Source organism: Phalacrocorax aristotelis, chromosome 3 (genome assembly GCF_949628215.1).
Source record: "Phalacrocorax aristotelis chromosome 3, bGulAri2.1, whole genome shotgun sequence".
Lineage (NCBI taxonomy): Eukaryota > Metazoa > Chordata > Aves > Suliformes > Phalacrocoracidae > Phalacrocorax > Phalacrocorax aristotelis.
Window position 1 is genome coordinate 33,600,758 of NC_134278.1, and position 18,774 is coordinate 33,619,531.

The following is an 18,774-nucleotide window of genomic DNA, read 5'->3' on the forward strand; positions in this document are numbered from 1 at the left end:
GCTTGTTAAGAGGTGGTTTTATTTGTTTTATTACAGCTTGCTTTTATCACTTGATTTTAGATAACTATTTTTCCAGTTACTCATCATCTCTCTGTCTCACATTTAGACTTAAAAGGTGCCTATCACCTCTCGATTTGAGTAGTAAAGATTGCTGGTTTATTTATATTTATTGAAATCATGACCTCCTTTATGACTACCCCAGATATTAAGTCAATAATATCCTTCCGGGTAACTATCCACATATACTTTGAAATATTGTTTTTTAATTGTAGGTCTGATGCCAATGAATGGACTAGAATACAACTCCTTAGAAAGCATCGCATTTCCCAACTCTGGAGAAAAGGAATTTTCTTTACTTCATTATTATTTCCCCTGACAGTTACATCAAGCCTGTGACGATGACGTAGCCCTAACTCTTCACTGCTGTTTGGGGGTATTTCACTGACGGTTAGCACTGTGTTATCTCGGGGTGACTGCTCAAAATGCAATGCAATTTTCCAAATTCAGTTTTTAATTAATAAGCATTCATCTCTCCAATCATCCTGGCAGCAGTCTCTGAGAATGGGCATGGAAAGGAGTTCCTGTAATACTGAAACTTGGTTAATCCTGCGTTGAAGGGAGCCCAAGAAACCTACTGACCATTCTCTTTCTTTTCTAGAAAAGGAGGGTCTCCTGACTTCCCAGAGGTATTATTAAACACTGCATATATCCACGACTGCTGACAAACTACATCCAGGTTTCACTTTAACTGTAAATGCGGCAATGCCTGTGAACCAATCAAAAGAGTACAGATATTTCAGAAAGATGAAATCAACCATCGTTATCCTCTAGCAAAAGCTGGAGATCTTCATTCTTCCTCAGTCAATATTTCTTCATTCTCAGAATCCCTCGCTTTCAGATGCAAGTGCTTCGTCCACAGATTTTGTGTGCCTCTCCCCAGCATAAATTCCACAATGCAGCTGGTCATCCTTTACAGCAGCCCAGGACATCTGCTTGGTGGAGAACCTTGCCGCCCACTCTCCCGAGCTGTTAACAACAATGACACCCCCCAAGCCCCCAACTCGTGCCTTCATGTAGTCTAACGCAGTGTCAGCAGCCATCTCTGGTGACATTCCTGAAAAGAAGGACAAGACGACTTCATGGTGTCTGTCTTGAAATATTAGTTTTAAAATTCCCTTCAAGGAACTATTTATAGGAAGGCTCTGTACAGTTATTAGTAACTGCTCTGGTATGGTGCTGCTACAAAGACAGGATTTAAATAGCTTCAGATTGTAATCCATTTCAGCGTTTGATATAGACTAACTCATGAGCTCTGTGTTCCAGACACAACATTTCTTATGCTATCATTTGAAGGGAAAAATGCCAACTTGGAAGCTTTGCATCAAAGCTTTGTCACAACCTAGGTCTAAAGCATTTACAATTGGTGGGGGGGGACAGGGACAACCAACAGCAAACCCAACCAAAAACAACCAAACAAAAAACCCACCCACATTAAAATAATCCAAAATTTCAACCATCATCTACGTTTCGAGTCCACTGGCCGCATCAGAGTTCAAAGCACGTACTTCACATTGTCATCATTTATTAAAAGCAGACATCAGCGTTACTCTCCCTGAAACTTCTGAAAGTATCAGACAAGATGAAGACTGAATGTACTAGACCTCAGAGAAATGACCAGAAAAGCAACTTTATCTTTTCATTACTCTTAATTCACATTAACAGGAGTATTTTCAAAATAAATCAAAGTTAATGCATACATCATACACACAGGCCTGTAACAGTTGCAGAATGTGTTCACTGCAAGTTCGAATACATATTCAGGAATGCAGCTGGCTCAGCCTAATTGTTCTAGGATATATACTATCGGTAATGTTATGCAGCTGAAGTTGCAGAACAAAAACTGACCTTCATGCCTTCCCTGCAAACTTTGAGTTAAAACCAAACAAAATCAGCAGAGTTAGAAGTATTCACAGCACTGGTGACTGACAGGATAAAGCTCCTTTCTCTGACATTACGGGTGACACTGTGACTATTCAAGTCAGCGGCACTGACTTCAAAGGGTCAGTATTTCACTGTTTGATTTTTCATCAAGACAACAGCTGCCACCATAAGACAGAGACTCCAACAGCTGTTAAGACTGGCAAAGCAATTCACTCCTGAAATATTAAAGGAAATTTTGCAGCATTGGTCCAAAAGAAGATATTTACTATGTGAATTACTAAATAGCTGAACAGAATTACCAAAGAGCTCTATAGTTGTTCTTAAACATGCAACTTCAGTTGACCATTCAAGGACTCAAAAAGCTATAATAACTTGAGGGTTTGTTTTCAGTCCCTTCATGGAAATGTGGGGGGTGGGGGGGAGGAAGTATATTGCTGACGTATTTTCCTGGCAGCTGATTTATACTTCTGGGCAGGATGAATGAAGGTAGAGCAAGCACAGGCAGGGTGAACAAGTGCAAACCAATAAAACGCACACACATGGGGGTTTTCTTTTTTCTTAAAAAAAAATTAATTTGAGCTTCATTTGCCTCTCAAACTGATTTCTTGCAAGTCAGGGAACTGCTATCGATGCATAGGGTTTGCAGCGCAGTTAACTTCAAGCCAGAGAAGAAACTGGCTTACATAGTTGAGACTAAACAGAGCTTAGAAAGTCATTCACAAATTGAATGGCCAGAAACATAATAAAGAGAGTAAGGGGAGACCGTAACGAGTTAGAGCTTTGGGAAATACTCTGTAGGCTGTATTTTATGCTGAAACTATCACATTAGCTGAGAGATTTACAGAGAAATGCACCCATTATAAGCAAACAGCTCCATAAAGCGTAACAAACATATTCTCAGCTGTTACTTGTCCCTCTACTTACTCCTTCTCCAATGAAAATGTAAATTGAAAGTTTTCCAACAATTCCCAGTTTGGTTGATCTCAAAGCAAGTTACACTGTACTTCCCAAAAGCTATGGCTTTCTAAAAATAATGGTGATATCTATATTAATGGTTCTTCAACTGCATGCAATGCAAGTATGTTGTCTAGCTATGTTTACAGGCTGTAATATAATCAAGGGTTTAGATGACAGACTAACTCATGAAGGTAAAGCTCTAAAGGGTCATCCCGCAGTCAGATTATATTACAGTCACATAAGACATACTGTGTCAGCTGTTCACCACATACCCACCCAGACAGTTTAGTACATTTTCCAAAACAAATGAAAATTTAAATCGTAGTGAAAATGTCTTAAAAGCATTTCTGTTGCTCTAATCAGGGTTGGTAAAATAAAAACCATTACAGTTTATTAGGAAGGTGATATTCTATGCTTTCTTATTTCAGCTCTGATTATCTGCCTGTAGCCCTCCCCTACTGCTTCCTTAAAAATATCTTGCTTTTACTTGTTTTCTATTTCTTTGTTCACAAAATTTTAGTTTAAAATTGGGAAAAAATTATTAATTAGAACTTCGATTAAAGTAAACAATAATGCCTTTCAATGTACATTGATCTAAAGCATGATTAAACATCAAGCAGCATAGATATTTCTGTCCACTTAAGAATATTTTAGCTTTATGAATACTTTAGTACTTTGGTTTGGTTTTAAAGAGAGGTGACCCAGCTGCATACCCCTGGGAGCAACTCTTCTGGCAGCTGTTCTATGATGATAGTACACAAACTGAAACCTGTCATTAGGCAACGTTTCCTATCCTCACTCTTTCAGCTTACAGGAAGTTTGGAATATACCTTGCTCCATGTGATAGAGGATCAGTCGGGCTAAGACCACTTTCATAATGCTCTCCCCATGTCCGGTGGTTGAAGTGGCACCAGAATAGTTATCAGCATAACCTCCACTTCCTTTTCAGAGGGGGAAAAAAAAAAAAGGCAAGATTCTGTAATACAGTTTACAAGCTCTGCATTGTTTAAAATAGGTACTGAACATTTCTTCTGAAAGGTCCGGCTCTTCTGTGCGCTCCTGGGAGAAAAGCGTTAGAAACTAACGTCTCATTTCTGCCTTGGTTTGAAAAGTAAAATACATGAGAGATCAACAACAGCTGGATGAAGTCAGTTGCCAAGTTATGAGCTAGAAGACTAGTGATCTGCTTGCGGTACAAGAAGCAGAAGCAAGCCAACACTTCACAGGGATGGGCAAAAATATTTTCCAGAACAGCAAGGGATGGTATATTGAGGATCAGCAAGATAGCAAGGGGATGCAGAATGCCAGGTCACACATTACCAATTGAGAAGACATGAACGAAGATCTCATGAGGACATTGGTGAACTGACCAAAGTTTGAGGGAGACTTATCCACAAGAGCAAAAGCAGATAAGAGACTGGAAGAGCCTGGGCTCTACAGTGAAGCATCACAAAGGACCCCTGAAGAATCTTGCAAGTCCTCACCACAAGCAGAGCGTTTCTTCAGTTCAACTCCCACTCCCCCCACCCCCTTTTTTCCCCTCCCATCCTTGTTTTGCCTGCACATTCCACACCCTGTTCTCCCCCAAGCTTCCGCTTGCTCAACACCCATGTTTCTAGCACATCTCCTACGAAAAATATTTCCCAGGAGCAAGGGAGGAGCATACCACAGCATTATAAACAAGGTACTGGGGGAGGGAAAAGAGGCATAGAGGAGCAATGAAAGTTTCTTCCCTTCTGTACGTTCTTGATCAGATTAGATCCCTTCAATGGAACCCGGTTTCTAGGTGGAAAACCACTGCGGCAATCAGTCTGTCAAAACCCCCGTTCAGAAGGCTCTAATATTTAAAAGGATAGCAAGCATTTCTGTATCCAATCCTGGAGATGTCTAGCGAGAGCAAAAGTTACAAGCAATATGCTCAACAGTGCCCAGTTTCACTTGTCCTTCGCAGACTACAGCAGCCCTGAACACTATCTACATAAGAGAAAAGTATTTGCAGTCAGAAATGAAGCTGAAAATCATAGTCAAAATGCAGAGGGTACCAAAACATTGGCAACTTAGGGTGCGACAGAAAGTTAGTATTAGTTTTATAATAACCATGTACTGCCAACAGCACTGCTAGTTGAGTTCAGAACATGTTTTACTAAAAATAATGATTTTCCAAATCCCAACTGTATGGTAGAACTCTGAAGAAATCAAACGGCAAGTCTGTCCCACGAGAGGAACAAGTCTGGGGAAAGGATTTCAAGTGTCTCTTTAGACTCAGATAAGAGATCTCATAAAATATTTCCTTTATTCTACACTGCATCTATTAGGCTCTGAGGCAGTCTTATCAGGGCTCTCTAAGAAAAGGAATTTACTCAAAGTTGCCAGTCATTTTACAATTCTGGCTTGCTGACATAACGAACAGTAATTACAGTTACACCTACTTCCCTAAGTATCAAGAAAACAGCATCTTAGTATGGAACAGGCTACATTTTTTTTACTTAGTTGTAAGCATGGACATACAAAAGGAGAGCTTTATCAGAATGAACAGAAGAGAAACACAGGGGGAAAAACCACCAGCATTCAGGAAGAGACAAGAAAAAAAAATCCCACCCCCATTTTCCAGATAGAAAAGTGGTGGATGACAGTAATAACGGCACTACACCTCTTTTCCCAATCCTGACTTGCAATCTCCATGTTGTGTTAAGGAGCTTGAGCTTTGATACATTTGAATGTTAGACCTCCATTTCAGGTGTACTACTATTTATGTTTCATTTCACTAATGAAAAAGAGAATGTGTAATACTTTTTTTTTATTTCTTTAGATGAGATACCTACAAAAAATGAGAGGCAACACCCCACACCCCATACCTATGCATGCTGTGTCACCAACACGGCCAATCAGTTTATTAGAGAGTCCTCCAGTGGATGTTGCACAAGCTACATTTCCTTCACTGTCTATAGCAACAGCGCCGACTGTTCCAAGGTCTCTGCCAAGAAAAACAGTTTGCAAAATTAGGTTGAATTAAAGCATACCTGCCAAAGCATGCTGAATTTATTTTCCAGGTAGCTTTAAAAAGATTACTGCAAGAAAAAATTACAGCTCATCATAAAGCTTTTTTTTTTTTAACCATGCTTCTCATTACAAAAATAACAAGCAATATGCAACAATTCTCATAGCTTTATATTTAATAGAGTAGAAAACACTCAATTTTGTTTTTTTTTTTTATCTCCCCCCATGACTTGTTTACCTTCATGGCTTGGAAACTTTGACTTGGGGAAGAAAAAAACCCCACAAAACAGAAGTACACAGGGCGAAATATTTCTAGCCATCATAGTTCTGGAGTTTTCTGGCTTTTTGGCTGTGACACACCTGACACATGACTTTCCCCTAAACAGCAACTCAAAGACGCAAGAATTGTCTCCACTGTCTCAACAGGAGGTTGACCGGAATTATTAGTGACAATGCACGTAAACGATTGAATACAGAAAAGGAGAGTAATGTTATGAATGCACTGATTCATTTCCTTCCTGTTCCTCCTCTTTCCTCTTCCTTACTCCCCTAAATGTTTGAATGCCACAAAAAAAAAAAAGGTTATTTATGTGCCTTTCAACTAGTTTTGTTCACAATGCATCATTAATACATATTTTTGTCTTTGTACTCTGTAACTAAGCAATCTTGAGGTTTAAATCACTCGGCCAGTAGAATCTGTTGAAACCACACATCAGCTTAAAAATCTTCATGCACTGAAGAAAACAGAAGTCTCAACTACTGCTTTATTTCTTCAGCACAAAAAAGTCATATATAGTAGGCTGCTTAAATTATACATGTGTATTCATACTCAGAGAAAAAAGGCTATTGTAACTTACTGTGGCAGTTGCTGCACCGAGAGGCAAGACATTACTGAGAAGCAACAGTGAGCATCCACATATTCCAGTCCTGGCAATTCGTGTAGGAACATAAAACAGTATCTGGCTAGGAGAGATATACCGATCTAAATCCCTCCACACGGCAAAAATTTGTAACAATCCTTCAAGGAACTGCCCAACAGGTGACTGGAACAGAAACACTTTTGGAAGTTGCTTGGGCACTGGTAAGGGTCTCTCTGTAATCCCCCAAAATCTAAGCTAATTAAGTCAAAGTCTTTGTGTACCATGAAACCTAAAGCCAATTTCTCAGAGAACGAACTTCCTGTTCCCTTCTGCTTATGTAAAATATCATACTGTCAGTCCCTACACTTCATTCACAGCAATTCAAAGTTGACTGATGAATCACAGGCCTTACAAACTGCTCTGACATTTATGTGGAGACGGACCTCATCTCAAACTGATATGATGGTGCAGACGGGCTTCCCACCCATCCATCTGTTACAAATTATTTGCTCAAAAGAGTATTAGTAAATTCAGTACTCCCTTGCACACTCATGTGGCACCCTTCAACCAAATGAGAAATTAAGAAAGGTGCATCCAGATGTACATTTTCCGAGGTATTTATTTACCTTAAGCAACTGAATAAACTGAAGGTACCTTAAGCATTAAGAATGCTGGAAGTACACAGATCACATATGCAACAGCTATCTGTTTAAGAGCTCAACCAGCGGTAAGTAATGAAGTGAATGTGTCTGACATACCTTATCTGCAGCAGAGCAAACAGACAACTACACTCTATTTCTTACTGTCCCTTTAAACTTTTATATTACTTCAGTGTCACATGTTTTCTTTGTTCATCTTCAGAACAAGGGCAAAGAAGATATAAACAATCTGTTGCATAGCTAGTTGACTCAGAACCATTACCAAGGCAGGCAAAACTGTCTAAGTAGAAATATCATGTTAGAATAATTTATCATTAGTTATAGTAAGAATCTCAACAAGTACCTGTTGTATACCAGAAGATGCTATTAGTAGTAATGATTTTGTTTGATCAAGAATTATTCTTATGTACTGCATATCCTGTGATACAGAATAGATCACCTGGATATGTTTATTCCCTTTTGTCTACATCTTTCATTATCCAGTACCCATGATGTTACATTTACTTTTCTGTCCCCATTCAGCTAATAAAGCATCTGCTATCTTGTCTCTTAGCCCTGCATCAGAAGTAGGGTTTTGTGTCAATCACTGTCAGGGTCCTTTTAGTTAATACCTCTTCGAGTTACTCTTGCACTGTGATTGACAGAGTGACTAGTAGCCCATCTACTACCTCATGGCTAGACTCAACTCCCTTTCTGGGGGTTCTCGGGCAATCTCTAGCAATTCTCGACAAGAGTTTGGTCAGAATCTTTGGAGTAAGAGGCTGAAAATAAAATTAAAAAAACAACAAACAACCCACACCTTATTCTCAGCAAAAGGTATACACGATGCCACGTTGTACATGCAATAGAATCATAGGTTTTTAGCATAAATGAATGCAGGTTTCTAGCCAACAGAAGAGAAAGGTGTCTCTTCTGGAGACACCAAACTTTGCTTGGAAAGCTGTGAACTCCCAAGGTTGTCAATACTGTTAGGACCAGAGGACTGGAAGTGAAGTACACACCAACCTTCAAATTCCCAGTATGATCTGGTATTATGTTGCTGCTGCATAACACTACTTCACCTTTTGCCTGTTTGCCTCAGGCAAGTTTCTGCATAATCACTGTGGACATAACAGGGGAAAAGAACATTCCACATGTGCTACAGGAACAAACAGGCTTGCATAAAAAAAGACCTATTTTCAACTTTGTGATTTTGTGCTGACGTTTTGGGCACTGGTTGTCAAAAAGAAGAGTGTGGCTAAGACAAGAAAAAGTCTTGAGCCCTTCAGAAATATACAAGCCTCCTATTGTCAGATATTCCAGAACAAGACAATGCTGAAACTGACGATGCCTAGCACTGTTACAAGAGAAAAATTAAGCAGTCACAAAGAACGAATGGAGACTCAGATGCCGTGCCATTCCAACTTATATATTCAGGAGATGAAGTGGCAGTAGGGGCTACACCGTCCTCAAATTTTTTCGTAATGAATTTTAATACCACATGGTCCTTGGATAGATCATGGATCAAAAGAAAACTGCTCTTGGATACAAGATGAACCACGACTGAGACCTTATGGTCAAGGAACAAGTTCACTTTGTTTACAAGACTATATTTACACTTGCCTCATGAATTTGTTTTTCCTTCTAGCAATTTACTGAAAATACCATATAGCTTGTAGTTTATAGCCGCATTTAATGGACTTTAATTAACATCCCCACAGAAGAAATTTCCTCCTTTTGATCTGCAAATTCTTCAGCTCTGCTGCTCTTATTACTACTATTTCACAAAACAGATGAACAAAATGTATTACATTACATAAATGCTATATTACAGCGTTTTCCTATGCTGCAACCATTGACATACAAATGGAAACTCAAAACAATTTAGTATTTATGCCTACCTCACAGGTATAAAACTCATTTTTGACACCTGATGGTTTTCCTTCCATTCCATTCCACCTCACCTTCCTCTCTACTTTAATAAGACTTGCTTATTTTTCAAGTGACTTTTGTTCTGCTGTTGCACAATATCATCCAGGGGGATCTCTTTTCACATCCACCACTACACTGACCTTCTTGGTCAATTTTTTCATTCCTATTTACAATAACCAACAGCCACAGTCAGCACTCAGACAGAGTAACTGGTTAAAATTTAATGTTGTTTAACTACCTAATCCAGTTTAAAGACAAATCTGATCATCTACTTAACCCAGGTCAGCTTTATTAATTTTTTTTCTCATGGACCTGTGGACTGGAGATTTCTTTAAAATCACAGTAATTCTGTGGAAAAGAATTATACAAAGTGATGCCTGCTGTTTGTTAAAGCTGCTCTATGCATTTCTATAACTGGTGATTTTAAGAGCAATTAGAAGTTCTAACTTTGTCCTCCATTAATCCCACAAAACCTATGCTATGTCAAACAATCCTCTTAAGCATCAACAGGTTTGTTCAAGTATGTTCCAGTCACTTACACTTGAGCAAATTCATTGAAAGCTTTATTTTTCACTATTTTCACTGAGGACATACTGGACATACTGTGAAGACTGTATCAAACCATGTAACACTCAGAACCGAAGTATTCTCAAGTCTGAATACAGGCCTTCAAGCTTTGGTGGTGTTTTGGGCTTTTTTTTTTAAATGATATCAAACTAAATTACCTGAATTTAAAAAGAAAAAATATTTTTACAAAACCCCTACTTCTGAAACTCTTCTGGGTTGGAATCTGGTTCGAGGTTCTTCTTCCATCTCTGCAGGGATCTCTCAGTTATGAGCTTCTCTCCTGGAGTCTCAGGAATACCCATACTCTGCGCAAACAGGTGTGCTCCATGGTCAGTCAGCAGCATGTGCTTCGTCTGCAGAAGACAGACAAGAGATTCACTGATGATTCATGTTTTGCAGTTTTGTATAATCACTCTTTATTGTTAGAGGTATCCACACAAAGAAAATTCCAAATTTTGTTTTGTGGGTTTTTTTTACACTTTCTAGATTTCTATGCCTATATCCTCTTCCACTAGCTGAAAAAATTTTCAGCTCTCCAAAACAGAGATACAAACTTCCATCATTAGTAGAAAAGAACTTCATTTATCTATTTCAAACTTATAACAGGAAAAGAAAAATTGGTAAATTTGGTCTTTTGCTAATTTGCATGCAACTTCTTTGTACTGTTCCCAGTCAATCACCAAAGCACTACTCAACTGTTTTGTCCAGTTAACTAAGAGATATAGGAGGATTTTACTCAGAAGGGAAGAATGGTAAATAAAATCCTGTTCTGTTTGAAGGTATTACACCTTGTAAGAATAAAATAACCCCAAAAAATGTAAATATCATACACTAAAGTGTTTCTTAACATCAGCTGAACCATTTTATTTTAAATACTTCCTTCAACTAGCTGCTACTCTTATGGACACAGAATTTCAAATTTATGAACAGAATATTGTTCTCACAGGTTTGACAAAGAAATGTTTGCTCTCTTCTAACAACATCTGCAGAAGGTCTGTTTTGATTCTTTTATTTAGCAAAGCACTTAGGCCACATTTTAAGTCAACACCCTTAGTTAATTCCATGCTTTGTAGTCTGTACAGCTTGGTTAATTCCTATTTTAGAGAAGCTTGCCAGATAAATGTTTCATTAATCCTTATACTTTAGTAGGAGCTCTAAAATCTGATGTTTTGGGTTTGGGTTTTTTTGTGTTTTTTTTTTTTTTTTTTTTTTTTAATTAATCTGTGTCCAAAAATAAGTACCAACTTTGGACCACTACACAGCTGTTAATTGCTCATCAGAGCCCAGGAAGGCTTTGGAGGAGCAGTGGTCTTGACTATTACAGTGTGGAGTCATTTCAGAGCACAGCAGCTAACTTCAAGCAAGCTTTTATGTCCATGCAGCAGCACCACAGCACACAAGTACCAAAAGGTAGAGGTCCAAAAAAGTAGAACCACGTGGTGCTGGAGGAGGTGTAGGAGACCACAGTGGCACATACTCTACACTCAGCCTGAAGTGAGGATTCCAGAAGGTATTTCTGTGTCATGCTGCATTCTGCAGGACATTTACAGCCTCAAAGCTTCAGACGTGAAGATGTTGCAAGCCATCAGTTTCTGCTGATGTCTAAAGCAATGACAAGCAATCACTACCATGACCAACCCATAGCACTGCATTGTTTTGAAGGATTCGAGCTGAACCTCTTCCCAAACCACAGATGCTGAGCTCTGCTTCAGCCTCTGCACTAACCCTTCAGCTGCTTACACAAGCAGGAAACATGCCTACACTTCAGACACATTCCTGAACAGTCATTCACACATGTGGTGGCCCTGACATCAAACATTTTTGAGAATTTAATTTGTCGATAAAAGGACATTTAAGTCCTCAATTAATGAGAGTATTGCTTTAGGGAACAAGACTAAGGGTTACAAGGAAGAAGTCCTCTATATAGGTGAAAGAGCTACCTATTTCTAATAAAGCTGAAGTGTTCTTCTAACATGAAAGCCAACTTCTTTGTGCAATACTGCCCCCCTCTGCCACTGCCACTAAACCACCAGAGGCACACGATCCAATAATTCAAACTGGTTTTGGTTTTTGATGGAATTTTTTGGTTTTTTTTTTTGTTTTATTTTTAGGAAGTACATTGAACTTTCCTTTTTACTTCATCTGTATCAGAAGGCTGTGTCCTCCATCACTTGCTTCTTTAGAAATTATGACTCTGTATCATCTTTTAAATAAGCTTAAAAAATTTAAAGTTTTACTACAATAAATGGAAGTTACTCCTTAAAACTTTTTCAAAGGGTTCCCTCCCATATGCAGATTCTGATAACATAACCACCTTCCTGAGCTGTACAAACTAGAAATATTTGCATGAACAGGAACAAACTTGTACGATAGGTTTTGGTTTGGGTTTTTTTTGCAGTCCTCACTGGAAAGAGGGTATCTTAAGGAGAATTTTATTTGTTTTTCTCCTCAATATAGCTTGTTGATCAAAAGAGTTGGTAGAACATTGCAAACAACCCAAAAGCACATTTTTCTGTCTCATCTTTCTTTTTCAGTTTGATGAATATGTTTGCTAACTTCTTAAGTGCCTAATTTTTCTGGGACACATTAATACAAAGTAATCCAAAAGGGGGGGAAAAAAAAAAAGGTTCCAGAGATCTTGCTAACAAAAAACAACTGTTGGCATGTTTAGTTCATTTCATGGAAATGCGGAAGAAAAAAATCCCTCAAATTGCTGCAGCCAGCCCAAAATTCAGACCATCAGTGTTCTTTATTTAACAATTCTAGCAGTGCACAGAGCACAGCAAACATTTCCACCTTTGCCTTGGGAAGTCTATGTTCTAAGCTAAATTATCCTTTGCCTAATGTTGGGTGATATAGTAGGGAAAACATATATACAGTTCATGTACACCAATGAATCAGCACTCTGACATTCACAAGATGCCCATCTCATGAAGTGCTGGAGCTGAGGGAGATTACATGCTCCATTTTAAAAAAGGAAAAAAATGGTATTTCATTGTATAATTCTATTTTTGTTCACTACAAACAGGAATAATTAATGAATTAATTAGTTAACATACTAACAGCCTTCCATCTCTAGAGGTTGCTGTGTTCAACAGTAAATCATGAATGGAAATTATTCTGGTGCCCTCCTTTCTTCTACCCCATGAATTTGGACAAGTTTGAGCCCAGCGAGAATGCGACAGCACCCAGGATAAATGTGTGCAACAACAATCTAGAGGAGCTACTCTGGCCACCAGATGGAGCCCATATTGTTCCATAACAGGAATGGAAATACAGAAAATTACAAGCAGGTGGGGATGGTTTTTTTGGTTGGTTTGTTTCTGGGAGCTGCACGTTTCAAAATTCCTTAAGGCAGTGAGGAATCTCAAAACCACTGGGAAAGAAGCATCCTAACGTGCTTAGGACCCCAGGAAAACTACAGTCTTATTACCCATGGGTCACAAAGTTCAGAATATTTTTCATTATGCACAGCAAAACAGAACAAAATACACTCCGAAAAGTACTGTGAAATAGCCTGGGTTGGTGTCCCAAAATTCCTGTCCAAGATGAACTGAAGAGTTCTATCAGTTCATATTCCCATTTACAGTACCTGAGGGAGAAGCAGCAGAAACTTTCCTCAAGACACATTAAGCAATTTAGGCCAACATTACATTTCAACTTCGTCATCTACACAGAAGTTCTTGCATCTGGGCAAAGATTAAAACACTTAATCATAAAATTTCATGGTTTTAGGGCTATACCATCGTATTTGGTCCTGTATGGTTGAATTTTTACAATTTCTTTTCAAATTGAGCCTCAACATTTTTAAGCACCAGAAGAACCACACGAAAGACCTTATAAGTGACGAGAAAGACAAAGGAGAATTTTTTTGCTTGGGGGATTTTTTAAAAAAAAAAAAACAAAAAAAACCAACAACAAGCAACAAACAACACTTTGGAGAGTTATGTTCTCCAAAACCAACAGTGTTGTTTTGACTTTACTCTTGTTGACTTAAATGTGATTTTGTCATGGAGAACCAAAAAAAACCAAACCAACACAAAAAACACAGTGATTCTGGAATGGGCATTCAGTTCATCTGAACTCAACAACAGCCATTAAAAGAATTAAACTACAGTGAAAAAAAATTACAACATACCCCCCAACACGTTAGAAGACATCTCTCCCCCAACTCTCCACCTGTATTCTCAAATTCTGAAAAATTTGGTCTTGTGAAGCTGTCTACCAGCTATACTTACACTCCTAGCTAAATGACAGAGTAAGTCCCATGTGAAGGAACACAAACCTTATTCATCACAAATTTTAACACCATTTCCTAGTAGACATACATTTTACAAAGTATTTATATTCAATACTTTAGTGAAAAATTCTGATTTTAAAAGCAAAATTATCATCCAGTTAAGGGCAAAAAAATTTCCTATTTTCTTTGGAGGCTGTTGAGGACAAATTACATTTCAATCATCTTTATAGATCACAAAAAGAGGTTTTGTTTCCTCAAAAGTCACTTCAAAAGGTTAAAAAACAAACAACCCATAAATACTCTTTGTTAACAAGTGTTTTTGCAAATATGAACCCTTTTCAACAATGGATTCAAAAAATGTAAATTCCAAAGACAGTACAAACTTTTTGATCACTGCCACAGTCTAGAAATGGTAAAACATGCACATATCACACAAATGACTTGCTCCATCCTGAACCATACCAGTTGTACCATTTCTGCAAAATCAGAGATATCTGCTATGGCAGATATTAGAAGGACTTCTTAGTGGAATTAAGGCGAGATCGATTTTACATAGAAGGTAAAGTAATAATCATTTTGCTGCCCCGATAAGTTTGATTCTCTTGGAAAATCTGTCACCATCACATAGTGCTAATGTTATCTTCCAGCCCACGTTATTCAAGCTAGCCAACGTTATTCCCATCTACATAAAGGGTGTGAGGGAAGACCCAGGGAGCTACAGACTGTTAGTCTAACCTCAGTGCCTGGAAAATTTATGGAGATCACATTGGGTACTGGTGAAAGGCATTTAAAGAATAATGCAATCATCAGGCACAGTCAACATGGATTCACAAAGGGAAAGTCCTGTTTAACCAATTTGATATCCTTCTATGATAAGGTCACCTGCCTAGCAGATGAAGGGAAGGTGGTGGATGTAGTTTTTCTGGATTTCAGTAAGGCTTTTGATACTGTCCCTCACAGCATCCTTCTGGACAAGTTGTCCAACTGTGGGATGAGAGGATTCACAGTTCACTGGGTGTAGAACTGGCTGAAGGGCAGATCTCAAAGTATTGTAATGCATGGGGCTACATCTAGTTGGCAACCAGTCACCAGTGCTGTTTCTCAGGGTTCCGTTCTAGGGCCAGTCCTGTTCAATATATTTATCAATGATCTGGTGCGGGAGTCGAATGTGCCATTAACAAGTATGCTAGTGATAAACTGAGAGGTGTTGTTGACTCTCTTGAGGGACAAGAGGCCTTGCAGAAGAACCTGATAGACTGGAACACAGGACTATGATTAATGGGATGAAATTTAACAAGTCCAAATGCTGAATTCTGCACCTAGGACAGAGTAACACCAGGCACAAGTATAAACTGGGAGAGGAGTGGCTGGAGAGCAGCACTGCAGAAAGTGATCTGGGGGTGCTGATCGACAGCAGGCTCGATATGAGTCAGCAGTGTGCCCTGGCAGCCAAGAGAGCAAACCACATCCTGGAGTGCACCAAACACAGCATAACCAGCTGGTCAAAAGAGGTGATTATCCCGCTGTGTGTAGCGTTGGTACAGCCTCACCTGGAGTACTGTGGGTAGTTCTGGGCCCACAGTTTAAGAAGGATGTGAAGGTCCTTGGATGTGTCCAGAGGAGGGCAACAAAGCTACTGAAAGGGCTGAAAGGAATGTCCTGTGAGGAGTGGCTGAGGACTTTGGGCTTGTCTAGTTTGGAGTAAAGGAGGCTGAGGGGCAACATTGTTGCTCTCTACAGCTTCCTGAGAAGGGCAAGTGGAGAGGGAGGTACTGAGCTCATCTCCCTGGGATCCAGTGATAGGATGCATGAGAATGGTTCAAAGCTGCACCACGGGAGATTTAGACAGGATATTAGGAAGCATTTCTTTACTGGGAGGGTGGTCAAACACTGGACAATGCCCAGGCCTGTTAGCGTTTAAGAGGCATTCAAAGCATGCTATTAAGGGCATTGTCCAACTTTGATGAGGCCTGAGGTGGTCAGACAGTTGGACTGGACGATCATTGTAGGTCCCTTCCAAATGAAATAGCCTATCCTACTCCTGGAATACCGTCACTTTGCCCTAAGGCTACCATCTGATTAGGTCACAATGAAGCAGGCCACCTAGAACAACATAAGACTGCATTACATGGCCAAATACATTATTGGGTCATTTAATTCAGTTCCATGTCATTGCAAAGTCAACAGTACATTATACAACTTCAGTCCTGCACGACCAAGCAGAAGACTCAGTGACAGCATAAAAGCTCTTCAAAAAACAAGTGAACAAAAGACCCCTTAAAATCTTAGAGCAACAAGAGATCAACATGTATAGGTCAATCTCTCCTTCAGCTTCCAGTTGCATGGCAGAACTCATATTTCCCTAGAATGCTATTTTTAGTAAGTACTTCTCAAAAATCCCTAAAATAAAGTTCTTCATGGCCATGATCACAGTTTCCAAACACTACCATCCATTTCTCCCTTCTTTCCTGCTTTAAAGCACTACACAAACATCATTATTGAGGTGTATCAATATACCTAATATAGTTCTAAAGGGGAAAAAAAGGTTTCCTATTCAAGTACATAGTCAGCATACCTTTTCCATGACAAGTCGAGCGAGTTTTATTGGGTTTGCTATACATTTAACTGCAGATACTGCTCCAGAGTTTAGATTTTTTCCATCCATGATAATGGCATCCATTTCTACTTCACCTTTTTCATTTAGAACAGATCCACAGCCTGAAGACAAGAAAAAAAAAATCCGTGGGGAAGGGAAAAAGTCATTAAGAGCTAAACATCAGGTGATTCAATTTTTAGATCTCATCAAGCAAACTTTCCCAGTTTGTTGCCTGACTTATTGAAAGTATCGCCTGAATACAAACAAAACAACAGAAACACTGCTGAGTATAACTACAAAATCCAACCATTAACAGAAGTCTCACAGGGTACAACATCTACTTTAAACTGAGTTTTATTTTTGCAAGTATAAATACACTTCCAATCCCATCCAAAATGATATATTAGGTATAAAAGTTAAAATGACAGTCATGAATGGAATTCTTTATCCCTCAGATCACTTCAAGTGCACATAAAACTATTTTACCTGTACAGTTCTTCCAAAGGAGGATACAATATAACCCAACAAAATAGTGTAGTGTTCAATCCTATCAACAGATTAATGTCACATGGCATTTCAAGAAACTGCCAAAATTGATGGAGCAGAATAAGTGCCCACCCACTAACGTAACAAAAGCTTGAAATAAACAGTTCTTCATTACCAAATAAAAACAGTAGATGAAGGAATTAAAAAAAGAAACCAAGTAATAAAATGTTGGGTAGCTATTTTCTTCTATAGTTATCGGTGCTATCACTAACCTAATAGAAAATCAATGAAATTAAAAAAAACCTATTTGCATTGTCTCATTTTGTAATAATGCCAATAACTGTATCACAGGGGAACAATCAGTTGTAACTCATCAAGTGCACAAGCCTTGCTAATGAGGATAGAGAAGACTAAACTTAAAAAGAAGTAAAAAAACCCCCACCGAACCAAAAATATGGCAGACTTACACAGTAGCTCAGGTAGAAAGACTTGAACAGAAATAAAAAAGGCTGGCTTAGCTCTGTACAATGTTAAACCAACATTAAAGCAGGCCAGAAACCACTATTAATAATTGTTGACATAAGGCTTCTATACCGGTGTACTTCTGACCTGAATAAATGAAGTTAAATCCCCTGTTACAGGAGACAACAAAATCCTGTAATCCTCCTCCTGTAATCTCCAAAATTCCCCCTGCCACACACAGGTGCGCCTGAACTCTTCCCCCAAAAAGTTATTTTCTGTCCCTCTCTGACTGGAAAAGCTATTCCAGAGTTCAGTCCTGCATCATTCACAACATGCTAATTTCTAGACTACACTGATCTGTGGAGAACTGATAGGTAACTTTCTCATGCCACCTGTGTTAACATAATTCCTCCAGCTTCTCCTTTATGCTAGTGTAAGGCGTAAGTCCAAGTTCTTTGTCTTCTTAGATAAGCCCTGCCATACTCTTTCAGCTTCCTTTAACAAGGTAGGCCCTCTAGCTCATGATCACCAAATTCCCACTAGAACTAGAGTACCCCCTTCTCAGGTACCAGTGACCAGAGCCATGGTTCCAGGGGAAGCTCTATGAGCCTCCTTCATCACTGCATTAATAGTATCCTGGACATTAACAGATGTCTACTGGACATCTCTCATAGGATACATCTTCGGATTTCCTAAAATTTCTTGAGCAGAACACAGCTGAACACAGATCCTGCAGTCAAAATCAGCTTCCTACAAAAGCCTCCTTTTACAGTTGTTGAAAAGAGAGACAGATGCCCTCTAAAACAATTCACCCCACTTGCTTTAGAGAGCTGTATAGTCATCCTTTCTCATTCCCCTGACCACTGTGAAAGCCTGTGCACCATGGCGAGGCTAGACACTAAACTTTATGTTATACAAGGTAGGATGAATCCTTCCTCCTATAGTTACAGACTCCCTTTTCTCCCATCTTGCGGCACAATGGGTAGCGACTACCTGCTTCTGAGGCCAGAGCATCCATTGGCAGCAGCACTGGAAAAAAAGTTTGACTAACTTGTGAAGCCAAGGCAGGGAAAAACAGAGACAACAAAAGACAGACAA

The 18,774-nt window shown here is 39.0% G+C and overlaps 1 protein-coding gene across 5 annotated transcripts in view; it reads right to left on the reverse strand.

Moving 5' to 3' along the window:
- The window catches only part of ASRGL1 (asparaginase and isoaspartyl peptidase 1), a 22,849-nt gene continuing 4,075 nt past the window's right edge, over nucleotides 1-18,774 (reverse strand). For all 5 annotated transcript variants that reach the window (XM_075087072.1, XM_075087076.1, XM_075087073.1 and 2 more), the window contains exons 3-7: nucleotides 16,708-16,850; nucleotides 10,091-10,245; nucleotides 5,754-5,872; nucleotides 3,729-3,839; nucleotides 1-1,114 (exon numbers count right to left, since the gene is read on the reverse strand). In XM_075087072.1, coding sequence (XP_074943173.1) covers nucleotides 879-1,114; nucleotides 3,729-3,839; nucleotides 5,754-5,872; nucleotides 10,091-10,245; nucleotides 16,708-16,850 — 764 coding nt within the window. In that variant the 3' untranslated portion in view covers nucleotides 1-878. The remainder of the gene's footprint in view (nucleotides 1,115-3,728; nucleotides 3,840-5,753; nucleotides 5,873-10,090; nucleotides 10,246-16,707; nucleotides 16,851-18,774) is intronic.